General features: G+C 40.8%; 1 protein-coding gene across 3 annotated transcripts in view; it reads left to right on the top strand.

Annotated features, from left to right (window-relative positions):
- The window catches only part of RAP1A (RAP1A, member of RAS oncogene family), a 68,797-nt gene that overhangs the window by 31,729 nt on the left and 19,519 nt on the right, over positions 1-17,549 (top strand). For 2 of the 3 annotated variants that reach the window (XM_029913819.1, XM_029913820.1), the window contains 2 exons: positions 7,190-7,250; positions 17,107-17,190. In XM_029913819.1, coding sequence (XP_029769679.1) covers positions 17,134-17,190 — 57 coding nt within the window. In that variant the 5' untranslated portion in view covers positions 7,190-7,250; positions 17,107-17,133. The remainder of the gene's footprint in view (positions 1-7,189; positions 7,251-17,106; positions 17,191-17,549) is intronic. The other variant, XM_029913821.1, reaches the window with a different exon arrangement.

A 17,549-nucleotide genomic window follows, 5' to 3' on the forward strand; every position in this document is an offset into this window, starting at 1 on the left:
CGTGCCTGGGGCGGCAAAAAAGCTAGAGCCGGCCCTGGCTGCAGGTACTCCACATCTCCGAGAGGAATAACAGCTGCAGCGGAGTGGCTACGACTCACTCACGGGTGTGAGTGTAAACGCTTGCAGCGCTGTACTAATCACCTTGTCAAGTGGCCAATCCTCTCCATTGTTGTGACCGGCTGCAGGAATGTGGAAGTGCCGGTTTCAAAGCTCCTACCACAGAGAAAAGCAAACAGTTTGCAGCTTGCTTTGCGTGAGCGAATGAATGAGCAGGGGGCCTGGGAGTTCGGAACTTGCAAAACAGACAGCTGACATGCTCCAAAAAGCACTCTCTCTCCCCCCACACTCTCTGTCACAATCCACCCCACCCCCCCGTTTTGAAAAGCACGTTGCAGCCACATGAATGCTGGGATAGCTGCCCATAATACACCGCTCCCAACACAGCTGCAAATGTTACAAGTGTGGCCACACCACTGCGCTGGCAGCTGTCAGTGTGGACAGACTGCAGCGCTTTTCCCTACTCAGCTGCACGAAGACCGGTTTACCTCACAGCGCTGTACAGCTGCAAGTGTAGCCAAGGCCTAAGTCTCTTTTCATGGCTTTGGGCAAGTTGCTTCACCTCTGAACTTCTGCTTCGTCTGTATAATGAGTATAATAATACTTACCTATTGCACTGGGAAGGTTTTGACGATATTAATTAATGTTTGTAAATTATTTTGAGTTTTTGAGCTGGGAAGTGTTAGACATACAAATTCTCAAATGTTACCAAAGCCCCACTATTAGAATGTACTGCATTTAAATTGCTATTAGATTATTTTAACTTTTAAGCAGATATCTAAACAACTAAGTGCTTTAAGACTTTTTTGTGGAGTATGGTTTGGATAGTTAGAAGTGCCAGCTCTTTATCTTTTTGAATTTCCTCTGAAAAATTGTTACGACCATGTGAATTTCAATCTACAATAAAATAATTAAAGCTAACAAAAATCAGGAAAAACATGGTCTGTAAATGCACACCTGCAGACACAACAACAAATAGCTGTTGTTGGTAGAGACACGTGATACAAACTGAGCCCTCTGCACTGCAGGCCGGAGATAATGAAAAGCATCCCATCTGCTACGTTGAATTGTTTACATTTTCCCAAAGTGCAAATTTGGTATTTGTAAAAACAAATTCAGTAGTAGATGAGAAGGGCATGGACACAAGGAGGAATATTTTCAAAGATAGAATAGCGGAGTTAGGTACCCAACTCCTATTGATTTTTTTCAGTAGGAGGTGGACCATTCAACTGGCCTTTGGGCCTTGGAGGATATTCCTTATAGTGTAAAAAGATACCGTACTTAAAATGAATACTTAAAATTAAGGACAGCAATAGAGGTGAATGTCTTTATTGGGTAGAAATTGATGGTATTGAAGAGTGAAAGGCATTGCAGAAGGGAAAGGAAAAGAACAGGGCTTTGGAAGCGTATCTGGATTTGAGAATAAACCTAGCTACTGAAAGGTTGGTGCAAATAACTCTGGACAAAAGCAACAACATACCATACATCTTTGGCCAGTAAAGCTCAGTACAAGAGGAACAGCAGGCAGGCTATTTAAACATTGATTTTACAATGATTCATTGGAAGAGAGAATGTTACTGTCCTCCACAGACTGGCAAAAAATGTTTCAAGCAGGTATCTGGACTATAGATTTATTTCTATCATTTTCTGGTGGTTGAAAAACAGTAGGTGTCAGTGTCCATTGAAAGAGAATTATTTCTGTGGGATTTCTGTATAAAACTAAACATTACGCATATATTAATTAACTTGTGCTAGTAATGGAAACTTCTAAAGAAACAGGCAGCGGGATTAGCACATAAAAAGCTGCCCTGAGGGAGTTTGTGGTCATGGAGCTTCTCCTCTGGTTAACATGACATGATGAAGACTGGATCAGAATGCAATTCTGAGCTGCTGATACTTTTTTGATGTGCATACCAAGGGCGTTTTACAAGATGCTTGGTAACTAGAGAGGAAACATAGGGTCATTTTAGGCTTATATCTGAATTATAGGTATATGTTACCCAAAGCAAGGTGATAAGTGCTTGAGAATTCTCTTATTCTCTCAAAAGCGCTAGACTTGTAGATCATAATTAGGCTGATCATCATCAATACGGAGGCTCCCTCAGTTGGCTGGATGGTTGGATGACAGAGTGAGAGAAATACTACCTCAGAAATGATATGGCCCTGTCCTGTAAAGTTCAGGGGCAGACTTTGCCTTAATAAGACTGTGTGTTATTGTACTAAACACAAATGGCTTGTATGCCTGGAAGTCCATGACCTTGATTTTTCTTCTCTCTCCCCTGCCCCGAGAGAGGCTCCAAGTTGGGAGCAAGAATGGTCCAGTGGATATAGCACGGCCTAGGCCATAGGGGAGACAGGTTTATTTCCCTGCTCCAGCACGGACCCTCCTGCGTGACTTTAGTCAAGACATTTAGCTTATCTGTGCCCGAATTCCCTATATGTAAAATGAGGATGATAATGCTTCTCTTTCTCAGAGTAGTGTTGTGAGGATCAATACATGGAAAAAGATTGTGAAGCACTTTTAGATCTACTGATGAAAAGTGCTAATTAAGAAATAGGCATCATCATTATTAATAATAATTTTGTACCTTATTCTCATACTATCATTTAATTGCAAGTGCAGTTTTGTAAGTGCATTTGCTAACATTTAGCCATCTAAATACCCAATTTTAAGAGACAAATAGACACAGAACAACCAGTTTTTGAATGTGCTGATGACCACCATGGCTTGAGATATAGAGAAGTATTTCTTCCTTTCTATCTAGGCACAAGTACAATGTCCCATCAACACTACAGTACTAACCACACTGTGGAGTAGAAGGGATATAACAGTTTTTATTTATAGTGTGGAAGTGGCATCACAACCATTCTAGGAAATCCATCCCTAAATTTCTATAACTGGGCTGTCACATCTACATTGCAAACAAAAAGCCATGTTAGAATGAGTGCTTGAGGAGTTCTAGACAAGGTTGATTTGTAGAATAGGACTTTCAAATACATGCTGACCTAAATCTACTCCCATCGAAGTCAATGGGAGCAAAGTGAGGCCAGTGCTGAGTGTTGTTGACAGTCCCATCCATGCAAGGCCTAAATCGAAATACCCTTACCTCTGATCTCTTGGGCGTTGGAGTGGGTGCGTGCACTTGGGGAGGAACATAGTCCTGTTTCAACATAAACATTACAATTCCACAGCATTAAAAAGAAAATGCCTCCAAGGCTTTTCAGTGTTTCTGACCCTGTTAGGGGCTCTGTCTGCTCACTAAATACTTACTGCACCATTTCCCAAACTCCCGCTGACAGTGATGGTAGTGGCCTATGCACAGTGAGGGAGGAACAGACGCCTCAAAATTGGGTGATTATTTTGCAGTTTGTTCTGGTGAAATTAGGCTAAGACAAAGCAATTTCGGTTCACCTTCTGACTCGGGGCACACATCACACTGTAACCCAGATGTGGCTCTCTTCTTTAACTCCCAGTCTAATTGTACTCAGGACAGCCAAGGGCGAGGGGTGCTGTGTGGGCGGTGCAGTCGCCTCCAGGAAGGGAGTTTCTAGTGGTGTTCAGCTTCAGCAGTTGCCTTGCTTGGCTCCAAAGAAAATCCTTTTCACTCATGTACCAGAAACCTGATGGCAGTGATGTAGCTTGTGTGTGGGGAGGTGGTTGCCAAGTATGAGGAAGTGGGATCTGAAGAGAATCTAAGCACGGTGGAAGCTTGTCTGTTCAATACATTTGTTTCTAAAAGGGCTGCTTATAAAGAGGTGCTGGGAGGTTAAAATTTAAAATTTTGTTACTAATAGCACTGCATTAAAACTAGATATTAGGTCTGTTTTTCACTCTCTATGCTACTTGATTATACTTTGCACTTTGCTCCAAGAAACTGTTCAGTTTCACTTTCTGGTGCATTATCCTAATGCTGCAGTAACTGATGGCAAGTGCTGCAGGAAAGCAGTTTAAAACAAAAATGTGTTTTTGTTACTTTTTCTTACAACTGGAGGTGAATGGTCCTATTCTGTCTTACACCAACTGAGGATCTGGACCAACATTTTTATTAATAGACCCAAAGTCATGTTGTGGGGCTAAACCAGTGGTTCTCAAACTGTGGTTCATGGAATCACTTGTGGGTGGTCCATGGAGCTGCAGCTGTTCCTGTGGTGAAGCATCTTTCAGTCTTCAAGCAGTTTCCTGCTAAATATAGCACGATTCAGGATTCCGCAAATCAGTCTGGACCGGTTTACACTAAGAATTAATTTGGCCTTTTGCATTTCCAAGAGCTTTTGGGATCCAATAAACTCAAAAAACCTAAGCATCTCTCTGCACAGCTGTTTTGTTTATTTCAATGTTTCTTTGGTGAAGAGAGGAGTGCGATTCAGTTTAGACTCCCAAAATTAAAGGTCACAAACCTTTAAAGAAAGCTAACCATCTGAACGTTGGATGCAGGCTATGGGGAGTGGGGGGAGAGGGAGGAGGATGATTCGGTATTAAGTCTAAAGTCCTAGTCACAAAGAGGAAATAAACAGCACAACTCTAAAATACTGGAAATATAATGAAGCATTGTTTTTTTTCTAATGTTGTCTCCTTGATATTTACTGAATACTGTTTCAGCTAACCAAGAGCCACAGGGAAGTTGCCTGGCTTGAATTGGGATAGTTGGATGGGAGGTAACCTATGAATTGATATGGAGGCATGCACCATAATAAGAAAAAAACTTTGAGAACCACTGTCCCTAAGTTCCCACCAGTCTTTTTTTCTTTTTTAAGTGCCTTTTGGCTTGTAAGTCTTGTTTGTGAGGAGTCACAGGGCAAACTACAGTATAAATAGAGCTATATACAAGTTGTGGTGTCCTGTAATGTAATTTCACACCTGCAAGATTGTAGTATACAGAGTTGCTGTGGACTCAGGCAATAATGGAGTACAGTGTTGCCAACTCCATTGTTCAAAAATTGAATTAAGCCCCAGAATATCATGAGATTTCAATATATATTGGGCTTTTTATTTGTATTTTGTTTTTAGAGCCTTTGGCTGCACTTGGGTACAGAAAGGGGGGTAAAAAAGAAGAGAGACTTCTGGAGCCCTCAGATTACATGAGCAGAGGCAATAAGAAAAAAAATATGATATCCTGAGTGGCACAAACGCTGGCACCAGAGTGTGAATTGTTTGTGTGTGCTTGTGGAAAGGAGAAAACCAGGTAATTCTTGGAAGTTACAATATTTGCTCTGAAGCACGAGCGTCAGGTAGTTCTCAATGTGCCCCGCTAGCTTCTAAAGCGAAGGTCCAGTTTTGCCCTCCCCAGTTCTGTGGGTTAGAAATCTTCTGAAGGCCTATTGCAGCTCCATTGGGATTGGAGAGCAATGCTGTATCTGTAAATCCAGCTGTTGGAAAGCATGGTATCTTGGCATTCCTTCAATTCAGTGTTTGTTTATTGCCTTTGTTGGTTGGCCAGTGTTTTTCATTGGTTTTTGCTCGAAAGACTGACTAATATCTGGTTATGGAGCAGCTGAATATTTCATGGCCTTTGCCTGACACTGTGGAGTTGATTTTAAGTTTAAAAAAAACAAACAAAAACCTTTGGAGTTTTTTAGGGAGTAAATATTGGAACAAAACATAAAGCAATTGATAGAAACACTTTGTAAAAACCTTCCTTATGTTGTAGCACTGGTTTAGTATAACACAATACTTTCTATACAGTGTCCGCTTATTTAGCAATTTGCATAATGTGATGTAAAAATGAACAGTGGGAGGAGGTAGGCTGGTGAGAACAGCATCAAATTATGTAGGCTTGCTATAAAACTATGTTGTTCCATTGCAATTTGGGGAAGTGTGTTGCTCTCTGAGCTTCTGGAAACCTCTGCCTAGGAGCATTGTACTTTTAATTTCTCTTTAGAGAGGATGACCACGATAATGATTCAGTTCCTTAATTATATGTATTACAGTAATTGTATAAAGTGTTTTATGACTGAGCTTGCAAGTCATACCATAAAACTATTTTCTACTATTTGTCTTTTCCAAATCCAATATACGTTGTCTCCAATTTCAAAAGCATTTTCCATGGGTGATTTGAGAAGATCACAAATGCAGGGGACTGGTCAACTATATTCACTTTCAGGCTTTCTAATTGACCCTGGCCTCTGGGGGATGTGCTTAACAGTAATGGTTTTGTTTAGAAAGGGACCAAGAGAAGGCTATGTGTTCAAGGCTCTTCCTTGGGTCTTTGTTCCCAGGTCTGCTGTGTTGAGGAGCTCTGCAGGACTAGTACGGTCTATCCTTGGGAGGTGAAAGGGGAGAGAAAAATTAGGGACTTGGAAGACCTTGCAAAGGTTGAAGATTAAACCCATGGTTATTTAACCTCTGCATTTGGCACTGGGACAACTGCTACTGAAATACTGTGTCCAGTTCTGGTGTCCACAGTTGAAGGATGTTAATAAATTGGAGAGAGTTCAGAGAAGAGCCACAAGAATGATTAAAGGATTAGAAAACATACCTCATAGTTACAGACTCATGGAGCTCAATCTATTTAGCTTAGAAAAGAGAAGGTTAAGGAGTGACTTGATTAGTGTATAAATACCTACCTGGGGAACAAATATTTGCTAATGGGCTTTTCAGCTCACAAAAGGTACAACATGATCTAATGGCTGGAAGTTGAAGCTAGACAAATTGCAGACGAGAAATAAGATGTAATTTTTTTTTTAACAGTGAGGGTAATTAACCATGGAACAATTTGCCAAGTGTCCTGGTGGAGTCTTGACTATTTTAAAATCAAGATTAGATGTTTTTGTAAGAGATCTCTAGGAATTATTTGGGGGAAGTTCTGTGGGCACAGGTGGTCAGATTAGATGATCACAGTGGTCCCTTCTGGTCTTGGAATCTGTGAATCTATTATTTAACTTGTGTTAAAACAGTCAAACTTGCATCCTTCCAGAGGTGATGCCAGTGCACCTGTGTGTGTTTGGGGTAGTTTGATTCCAGTAGCCAAAAGTTGTTCTGAGTTCATTTGATGGAACAAAATAGTTTAATGGCTTGAAATTCAAACCAAAGCCATGACTGCTCTGTAAACTGTATGGTACAGTATCCTTTTAAAAAGTGTTTTGAAATATTTTAAACTGCATTTTTTTTTTTATCCTTTCAAATCCGCTGTAGGGAGCTTGGAAAAAACCTCCAGTAGGGCTGTTAACACTGATGAGAGATCTTGTATGCCAAGGTATGAGCTTTTCATGTTCTCAGCATATATTCAAATGAAATTGCCAATTATGAAAGTGTGGGGGTTGGAGAAACAAGAGGGGAAGGTTTAAGAATTACTAAATGTCTAATACAAGTGTGTTTAAAAAAAAAAAAAAAAAAACTCTGTGTGTTTCCTGCACTTACAGAAAGTTGGAGGTGTGTTTTTACTTCTATCTTCATTCACAACGTTGCGAGCCATGCACTTGTGAAGGCAGCTCTATATTCTTTAAGGGGCAATCAGCAATGTGGATACTTGCTATGCTTTTAAAAAAAAAAAAAGTCCTTTGTCACTGTCTTGCTTAAATGGGGGCACGTCTTCAGTCATGCTGCACGTTTCACCAGGATATGCAAAATCATCAAACCACACTTCTGCCTAGGCCTCCACACACCAAGCAACACACACATATACCTAATGTTACTTGTGGCTCTGTCAGCAGTTGCTGGAGGAAGGGGGAACCAACCAAATGTAAGCCGCCTTCTTCAAACATATAAAATTGTGCTCAAACAGTTATGTTTGAAAGAGCTTGTGTCACATTTCAGGTTAGTGTGAAATTCTTACACTCAACATCTGTTCAGTGGTGGGTTTGCTTATTTTTCCACCGGGCGCAGGTTAGGAATTTCCTGGAGAGTGGCTAGAGTTTTTTGAGGGAGTAGAAAAAGGGGTTGGACCAGCTGTCAGTTCCAGAAGGGCTTCCCAAAGACTGTCTTTGTATTTATATAAAGTCAGAATTATTTAAATCCTCTTAATGGCTGCAAGGAAATGCTTTTGAAAATAGAGGCTGTCTGACACGTCTTAATTTTTTTGGTCTGCTTATATAGTGCTACAGTACATGTATGTACCTAAGTCTTGTGTAAAATCTGTCTTAATGTCTGTGCACAAGCACATTAGCTGGTTTTACATAGCGCAGAAGTGTGTGAAAATGCGATTGAGCACTTTAGTGCAATATTTCCTGTCTGAAGGAACATGATGTAATGGACTGGATTTCCTGGCTCCCAGTCCATTGCTCAAGTTAGTCCTGGCTCTTCCTCTGTGGCTATGGGCTAGTTACTTCTTTGTGCCTCCGTTTTTACGCAGTATAAAATCAGTATTACTTTACTTCACAGGGATGATACGAGGATTAATTAGTGGTTGTAGAGTGTTTTGAAAATGTAAAGAGCTGTTTTAAGTGTTGCATGCTGTCATTGCTCTGGGTCACCCCTTCCTAGGATTGAGCCTTTAATAGTATGTCCCAGCCTTTGATCAGCCTTTTCCATTCAAACATGCATGTTTGTTTCTGTACTTGCAACAAGTGCATTAAATCCTTATCTTGGTAAATGACACAATTCTTAAACCTGGAATGCCACTTTGCTTGACTTGAGCAATACATAAAATTGTCCTCTTCTGATAGTACGCTGTCTTTCACAGCGCGCGAACTGTGTGAAGAGCTTGTGTAATTAAAACAGGCATTCTGAGCTACTTCTGGCATCTGCTGTCTTGCTGAAAAATGGTGTCATTTGGGATCCCAATAAATATGACAAAGTTTTCATTCTGCTTTCATGCTGAGTTAACAATTGGCCCAACATACAGGCATGATGATAATTCAATAATAATAATAATAATTCAATAGTTGGACCCTCACTGGGATCCTTTGAGAGCGTGTTTGCAGTGATACACAGAAGCACTTTCTCAGAACAAAGAATGACTTATTTTGCCCCAAAGATACACAGTGCTTGGAGAAATAGATTTAAAATAGACAAAGAGGCCTATATGCGTATTCACTTACCTAGTCAGCAGGTGTCCCGTCCTTTTACTTCAATGCGATCATATCTCATCAACCTTTTTGCTGCATTTTTGCTAAAAAGGTTTTATTGTTTTTTTGTCATGAGCTCCTGCAGTGCTCTTTGGGTACATATATGCTGGAATCAAAGCCCCGAGGCCTGGCCATGGCTGGCCTGAGTCAGCTGACTCGAGCTCAGGCTGCAGAGCTAAAAATTGCTGAGTAGATATTTGGGCTCGGGCTGGAGCCTGAAACCAAACATCTACACAGCCGTATTACAGCCCCACAGCCTGAGCCCTGCAAGCCCAAGTTAGCTGTTCCGGGCCAGCTGCGGGTATTGAATATCTGTGGACACATACCCTGTGTGTCTTCTCCCACATGGCCCTTATGCACGCCTTTCCCAACTCCTTGTGCATGACACCTAACGCTTTGCTTATTTAGGCCCTCATTTGGCAAAGCACGTAAGCACATACTAAAGTATTGGCATGAAAGCACGTGTTCAAGTGCTGTGCTGAATAGGATGGACCTAAGCATATGCTCAAGTGCTCTGTTAAACTGGGGCTTTATGTCTCTCTTAGGATAGGTCCACACTGCAGAAAAGCCTCCCACAGCATCAAGTCTCAGAGCCCAGGTCATCTGACTCAGGCTTGCGCTATAGGACCAAGAATAGCCATGGAGGTGTTCCTGCTTGGGCTGGAGCCCAGGCTATGACCCCCAGTGACGGGGTGGGTCTCCGAGCCTAGGCTTCAGTGGGAGTGGAAATGTTTTCATATGCTCCATAGCATGAACCCAGTGAGCCTAAATCAGTTGCCCAGGCTCTGAGACTTGCTGCTGTGGTGTGATTTTTGTTTCGTTTTTTGCACCCTATTAGATCCGCTTCTGCCAGGCTGTCTATAGTGCATCTAATTAACTTGTATTAAAATAACACTTGTTCCCCTTCTCCTAATTTGTCTTTAGACTGTGACTTCCACAGGGCATGGACCATCCCTTCTTGAGTGTCTGCAAAGTACCTCGCTCATTGTGGATGCTGGCATAAATAATCAGATGTTCCAGTTTCTTTTGCTTTTGAGGAAGTTGTCATTTGTGACCGTAATAGTAGAAGAAAATAAGAGGGTATTTTAATTCTGGTTCTAGAAACAGGTCCTTTTCATTGCCTAGTCTTGCCCTTGTGTGTTAAAAATCCTTGTTTCAAACAGCTACATTTTGATTGTTGGGTCAAGACATTGGGCAAGTGAAGAACTGTAACATGCTAGGGGAGATTAATCTTGCAATGCCAAATTTTCAGTGGCGCAACTGTAACGTCAACAGACCCCCGTTGTTGGCGGGCGGGATCTAACCGGGGACCTCTGGAGCTTAATGCATGAAGCTCTACTGCATGAGCTAAAAGCCAACACGCTGTTAGCAAAGGCTGTAGAGCAGATTCATTTTATCTCTCTCTCACTAAAAGTGGTCTTGGTGCCACTAGATGGGACAGAACACCGCACCCAGACGGTGTGTGGGTTACACAACCATGAGGTTTGTCCATTGCTACAGATAAAATCCAGACCTAGTGGATTTATAACTGCTATTCTTTAAAGTTGCTCTTCTGAGAGAGTCTGTAATTTAGGGTTGCTGCTTACTCCAAGAGCTGACTATCAGAAACCAGCCCTTTGCCCCTTGAGTATCTATTTTAAATAGGTAGCTTTTTCTGCATGTGTGTGGGGCAGTTCTAATTCAATTGTTTGTATCCTGGCCTATTTGACTAATATAATACCAAACATATGCTGGTCAAAATGCTGTCTACTACATATGTCTTGTAACTTAAGAGTGCTTATTGTGATTGCCAACTGGCTTTCTTGGCCCTTTTAACTGGATGTCTATCAAATAAGCGCTTATTACTCAGTTCCCCAGAGAGGACTTGTAGTTCTTCTATATTTTTCTGTTCTTTGTTTTTAAATGAAATTAGTGCTTGCGATAGGTGCCCGATGGAAAGCCCTGGGGACTGAAAACTTCTGTTTATCCACACCATAAACAGCAGCAATACAAGATTTCTTAAACTGCATAGCAAATGTGCTTCATCACTGAGCTGAAAGAAGTACTTTTCATCCAGAGGAATCGCTGCATACACCACTGAAGTGTAGTCACTGCTTAACAGCACGTAGTACCACTACCGAAAGTTAAGGGTGGAAATTAATGATACTGTGTCTAACTGAAACCTAAGGGGAATTTAGATACAATGAAATTATCCAAATGAAAAATTGGCCAGGATATTGCATAGTAATAATGCCTGCGTGAAAAGCCCCTAGCACTCTGTTGGTGCTGTATAAACAGATATTAATATCTTGCAAACGTGCCATGGATAATTAATCCATGTAATGGGCTGTATAAGTACCTAGATTAATCACAAGAGGTCAAGATCTTGATTTCCTGTTGCATCCCCAAAAAAAGTAACTGGAAAATACTGTAGAAAAGTGAAAATTCTTGTAATATCCCTATCTGTAACTTTCCCACGTGTGTTTTTGACTATAAAAAAAGAAGTGAAAGAGTTCATGGCTTAATCTAAGCCTTAACTTGATTACTGTGCTTTTGAATGGGAGGGACCAGAGTGTGGTGTTATGGCAAGGAAAGGGTAGACTGGATAAAACCAGCTGCTTTTATACTTCCCTTAAAAGCCATTCCCTTTTAAATCCTAAGAATAGATCTTACTCTCGATATTACCCACAGTTAATTAAAGAAATCCCCCTTCTTTTTTCAGTCCAAAATGATGGTTTTGAAAAAAGGAAGCGAATGTTGTTACTCAGGGAAGTTTTCAAGTGGAAGAACTTAAGTAAATAAACCATTGTCACAACTTTAGCCAAAAAAACATATTGCCAGCTAACTTCAGAGTATAAATGTTGTTCATCTGGTTTTAGATATTTAGTTGCCATACTGGGGGAATCCTGCACAGCTTGCTTTTAGTTTCACAGTTTTTACAAAGTGGAAGTCTGGGGAAGTGGCAGGTGCTCATCAGCACTAGAGAAACAGCCCCAAGTTGTGTAAGGATGGGCACCCAAAGTTAATTTTGATCTCAACCTCTCTGACTCAGGTTCCCCAGCTGTAAAATCTGGGTGGTTGGGGAGGACAGTGATACTGAACATAGGCAAGATCTGAGCTACAGGACTTAAGATGTTCACAGCCACAGGTAGGCGAGTAAGGATTTAGGTCAGTGAGTGACGTGATTATACCAATGTAGGTCTGTAGTGTAGGCCTGGCCTTAGTATTGTTTGTATTTTGCAGCTTTGGAAAATGAGGCTCAAATCAAAATGGTGGTAGGTGCAAAATCATGTAAATGAATTTGCAAAGAAAACTTGGATGCATCTTTACTCTCAAAAATGGCGTACTGATTTAAAACAAAACAACCTCTGTCGGTGTCAAGTTCAGGTCATAAGAAGAGGTACTGTGGTCCAATGGATGGGGCACTGAACTGAACGTAAGAAGATCTCCCCAATAACTTGTTGTTTAACAAGGTAGAGAGGACAATGTCAGGTATTTTGTCAGTCTCTGGGTTGTACAAACTTTAACTTGCCAGTCCAGTGAGGATGTACTGCTCTCCCTTTGAAAAGTGCTTGCATCTAACGTTGTCAGTGATTTTCTGTATTCTCAGTGTGTTCTTTGCATTGCTGCTGTGCACTGGCTTATTAATAACTTAAGATGCTCTTGTAATTTTTGTGCCATAGAACTCAACCTGCCTTAGTGTTCACTCCTCCCTAGCTCTCCACCACCACCACCAAAAAAAAGGACTTGTCTTTGTAGGATCTAGTAGTTAAGATCAGACTTTGTTGCTCTCAACTCCTGGTTTGCTTTGCTTTCCTTTCCCTTCCCTCCCTCCATGTTACCAAGTCCGCTGACACTATTTCCAAAATGCTAATATCTCCTATTTAGTTACAGTTACGCAATTATATACAGACTTATGAGGCACAGAGGGTATTAAACCTGCTTTTAACAAGGAGGGGGGAAAAAGGGAGTTCAAGTGATCTGATACCACAGCAAAGGGGGCGTAAGGATACCTAGAGTGATGAGTAGATGACCATTCTGTCTGGTATGGTAAACTGGCATTGGGACAGAGTTCCTGTCCAAAGCAGGAGGTGGAGTCCCACCTGCGGAGATGGATTTGGTTTGGCCTAGGTTTAGCAGTGTCTTGTGTGAATTAAGAGGTAGAGCCTCAGGCCAGTGAGGCCACACAACATGGAGTAAGGCTTCTACTAACTAATAGCACTTAGCACGTTCAAAGTGCCTTTCTTCCATACATCCCCAAGTGCTTTACGAAGAAGCCTCATTGTACAGAGCAGACTAAAGCGCAGAGAGGGGAAGTGACTTGCCTGAGGTGTGTCGGTGATTCCGTGGCAGAGCTGGGAGTAGAACACTGGAGTGTTGACTCCCTGTCCTGTGCACCAGTGAGCACAATGACTCATTATACACTCTCGTATTCAAGACAATCAGCTGCAACTATTTTTTCAATAAGAGCTGCTAGGATAACCCTGCAGAGAGCTAGAGTGCTTTATCCATAGGGCCCAGTGAGCAGAGTTATTTGCAAAATATTTTACTCTTTTATGTGGCTACAGATGCATCAATTGTTAAACACACTAGCCACATACTAGAACTGATGTGACAGCTGGAGATTCTGATTTGTGTCCAGCATTCATGAATTATGTATCTTTGTTTAATTAAAAGGAACTACTACCAGAGGAGTAGATGGGATTTGACCTAACAGGTCTCTTCTCTCCGATTTCTGATTTGTATTATGCATCCATTACCACATGAGCATGGAGGGATGGTTCTATGCTTAAGGCATTGGTCTGGGACTCGAGCAAACTGGGTTCAGTAACTAGCTCTGCCACAGACCTGTGTGACCTTAGGCAAGTCACATAATCTCTCTGATTCAGTATCTGCATCTATGAAATGGGGATAATACTTCCCTACTTCACAAACGCGTTGTGAAGATAAATTCATTGTTGTTTGAGCGTTACTCGGATCCCACAGTGAGAGCTAGGTTTCATTCAAAATGCTAACTTTCAAATAATCTTACTTCTGCAAAGAATTCCTGTAGGTTGTTACTGCATTGGCTCCTTAAAATAGTGACCAAGATTTTAGTTTTATTATTTTAGTTATAAAGGGCATTGATACATTAATGGCCATAAGATGTAGCCTTCTGTATAAATCAGTCTGACCTAAAAATGTTTGTGGCTCGTTCCTTTGTGGGTTTTTGGTCTCAGAAGACAGGACTTCAGAGATGATACTTGCAGTAAATAATGGAGCATAATTTTCTCCACTGACATTGTGTGGTAGAATCTTCTAGCTAACACTGACTGGGAGCCCCATTGCAGATAATCAAATGTTGCAAATTAATGAGTAAATGAACCTATAAACAAAAAACCCTATAGTATCGCATTGCTAAAATTACTTGTATTTATTTCCACAAGTGTAGTTTAATTTTCTGTGGCACTGTACTAATCTATTAGGATATATTTTGTTAAATTAATATAGCTTTATGTGAACATTCACTTCAGTGATGAGCTCACTACAGTACTCTGAGCTGTTAAAACTCTGAGCCTTAAGGCCCTGATCCAGAAAACACCTCTTCCACCGCCATTACCACCACACGCACACACATAAAGACACACCTGCATGCTTTGCTAGATAAGGTGTAAGGTTGTGAGGAAGGTAGAACCATTGTAAATTTTAGTAGCTTAAAAGCAAGAAATAAATAAAACACAGAGATTGTTAGGCAAGATCAGTTTTTTGTGTGTGTGTTACCCCCAACATTGGATCACAGGTCAAGCGTGTTATAACAAGGTAGGGTGACCAGATGTCCCGATTTTATAGGGACACTCCCGATATTTGGGGCTTTTTCCTATATAGGCTCCTATTACCCCCCCCCCCCCCCCCCCGTCCCGATTTTTCACACTTGCTATCTGGTGACCCTATAACAAGGGTTAAAATGGATTATTTAAGGAGCAGGACTGCAGTAGGCAGACATATTGCACTGTAGGAGGAAGCTAAGCCTCTGAGCAGTACACCAGGGTCTGATTGACTTCTCTGTCACAATCCTGCCACCCAGTTATCGTAGGGCAAAATGTTATAAATGTAACCTTCTAAAACAAAGGCTTATCCTAAAGTGACAATCCAGTCCATCCCTACTGTTCATAGCTAGTAAACATAATAGGCTAAATTTTCAAAAATGCAGGTGCTATAATCTGTTCACACCTTTGTACGTATTTTGGTTTGTGCATGCAGTGTCTGACCTGCACATGCAGATTAGAGTTTGAGCAAGCTGGATGTGTTCAATAGTGCATGTACAATTTTGCATGCACACTTCCAAAATCTTGCATGTTTCCATCAAGGCTGATGTTCGTGTTTTTTATAGTGAGGGACTGTTCGATCCTCTAATTGAAACACATCAGACCTGTTTCTGTAGCATCCAGCGTGCTAATTTTAGGTAATGCCTTTAGATTTGTCTCTGTCTCCTACTATGTCAGTTTTGAACTTAAAACAAATGGGGATGTACTTATGGATTCTTCCTCTCGTTCAAGAACATAAACTCCAAGTAATTTAGCTACAGGGCATCTTCGGAGTTCAGGAGAAGTTTCCCCTCAGTAGTACTTTGCATTCATAGAGCAACTTTCTTGTCAAGAATTTGTGTGTTACTACCTTCACCTTCATTTTATGGATGTATAAACTGAGGCACAGACAGGTTATAAATGACCTGCCCATGGTCACAAAGTGAATCAGTGGCAGAGCTGGGAACACAGTCCATGCCCACTGTGTACTGTTCATTCCAGTGAGCAAGTTGGTTTATTTTTATATCCTGCTACAGGGAATAAATCTTTATTTTTCCAACAAATCATAAGATTATACCTAGAGAGGCCTATAAATCATGTGGCAAAGTTAGTCTGAAATCCCTTTGAGAACTAAACCTGTCCAGTTTCATAGCATTCATATTTCTGAATCCTTACTTGGGAAGAAAGTGCTATTTTACTGGGGGAAGAATGAACAGATAATTAGCTGGTGAGGTCATTGTTTGCTTGGGCTCTGTTGATGGGGCAGCCAAGCCTGGCTTATAATGTAAACATAGTGTAAAATGTTTATCGCTGGCTTTGTCATTCTCCTTATTTGTCAGGGCATCTTGATGAGAATGAGAAATTTTCTTGTGCTGCGTAGAGAGTTGAGAGATTTCCATAAAAAGGCACAGGCGTTGCGTGGAAGAGCAGAGAGGTTTCTAACTTGGCAGCAGTAAGTTAGGCCTGACCTTTTTCAGAAAGAAAATACTGACCTCCTAAATCATTCCCTGTTGCGGGTGGGTGGGTGAAGTAAACTCTGGTGCTTATATTTCACTGGTTCAATTTTCTTGTTTAATTGCTTGTAGTTTTATGCAATTAAATGTTGGAAGAGTGAAGGAAAGGTACCATAAGCAAGTAGTAATATTTTGTGCAGCTAGATTTTTAGGGAAGAATTGTTTCCCCTTCGTGGATGGATACATATCAAATGCCCTTTTATCATTACAACAAAACATACCACCATAATAACTCCACATTTGACTCTCTTTCTTCCCAAACACCTGAAAGAAAAGACTAACTTTGTAGTATTCCCAGAAAGTTAACAGGTCTAAGTTTTGGTGTCCCAAGGGAAGAAAGGAATTCCAGAGTCAGACTCCTCACAAGTTCCCCGAAATAGGTGAATAACTGAAAGTCTGTAAAACAAATAAAGGTAAATCCCAGCCTGTATTATAATATTGAACAGAAACAATAAAAAGACTTTGTACATCTACCAGCATCCTGGTGAAAAGAACATTGTGGGTTTTTAATTTATTTTTTTGAATTTGAAGGTTGCTACACTGAGTACAGTAAATTACAGCCATCAAAGTACACATTTGCTTGGGTACTCAGATTTAAAATAAAAATCTTTTTGCTGCTGCTGAAGAGATTTTTGTATTTAGCTATACAAAATAGTCTATTTTACAAATAAACATGCTATGACAGCGGTTCTTTGGGAAAACACGTAATGTTTCTGAGGTGATGCTTGCAAACATTGCTCCTAATTCCATGCTTTCCCCTTGTTTTTCAGATTGCCTGTATTTGAACAGACCACATCATGCGTGAGTACAAGCTAGTGGTCCTGGGTTCAGGAGGCGTTGGGAAGTCTGCTTTGGTGAGTGAGTGTTCAGTATCTGATTTGAAAATTGTGCATTGGAGGGCAGGATCAAAAATTTCACCAGTGTGTCGTTGCAAATAGGATTGTTTTACACTATCAGGACACTTTTGTTACTTTCTGCATACACAACAGTTGATTGGATTACTGCTATTGAACTGCTCAAGTAGTTGTAAATGTATTACATTTAAAACGACCAAATCTTTAAAGATGGAGCACTGAGATTGTTTTCACTGAAAACAACCTACGCTACTATTTTATTTTCAGTTTGCATGTATATAAACTAGCATATAAATATATATTTTGTAAATTGCAAATGTGTAATCTAGAATAAAATGAAGAACAGAGTATTGGCTTGA

Source organism: Terrapene carolina, unplaced genomic scaffold, assembly GCF_002925995.2.
Source record: "Terrapene carolina triunguis isolate 2854851 unplaced genomic scaffold, T_m_triunguis-2.0 Scaffold926, whole genome shotgun sequence".
In the NCBI taxonomy this organism is placed as follows: Eukaryota; Metazoa; Chordata; order Testudines; family Emydidae; genus Terrapene; species Terrapene triunguis.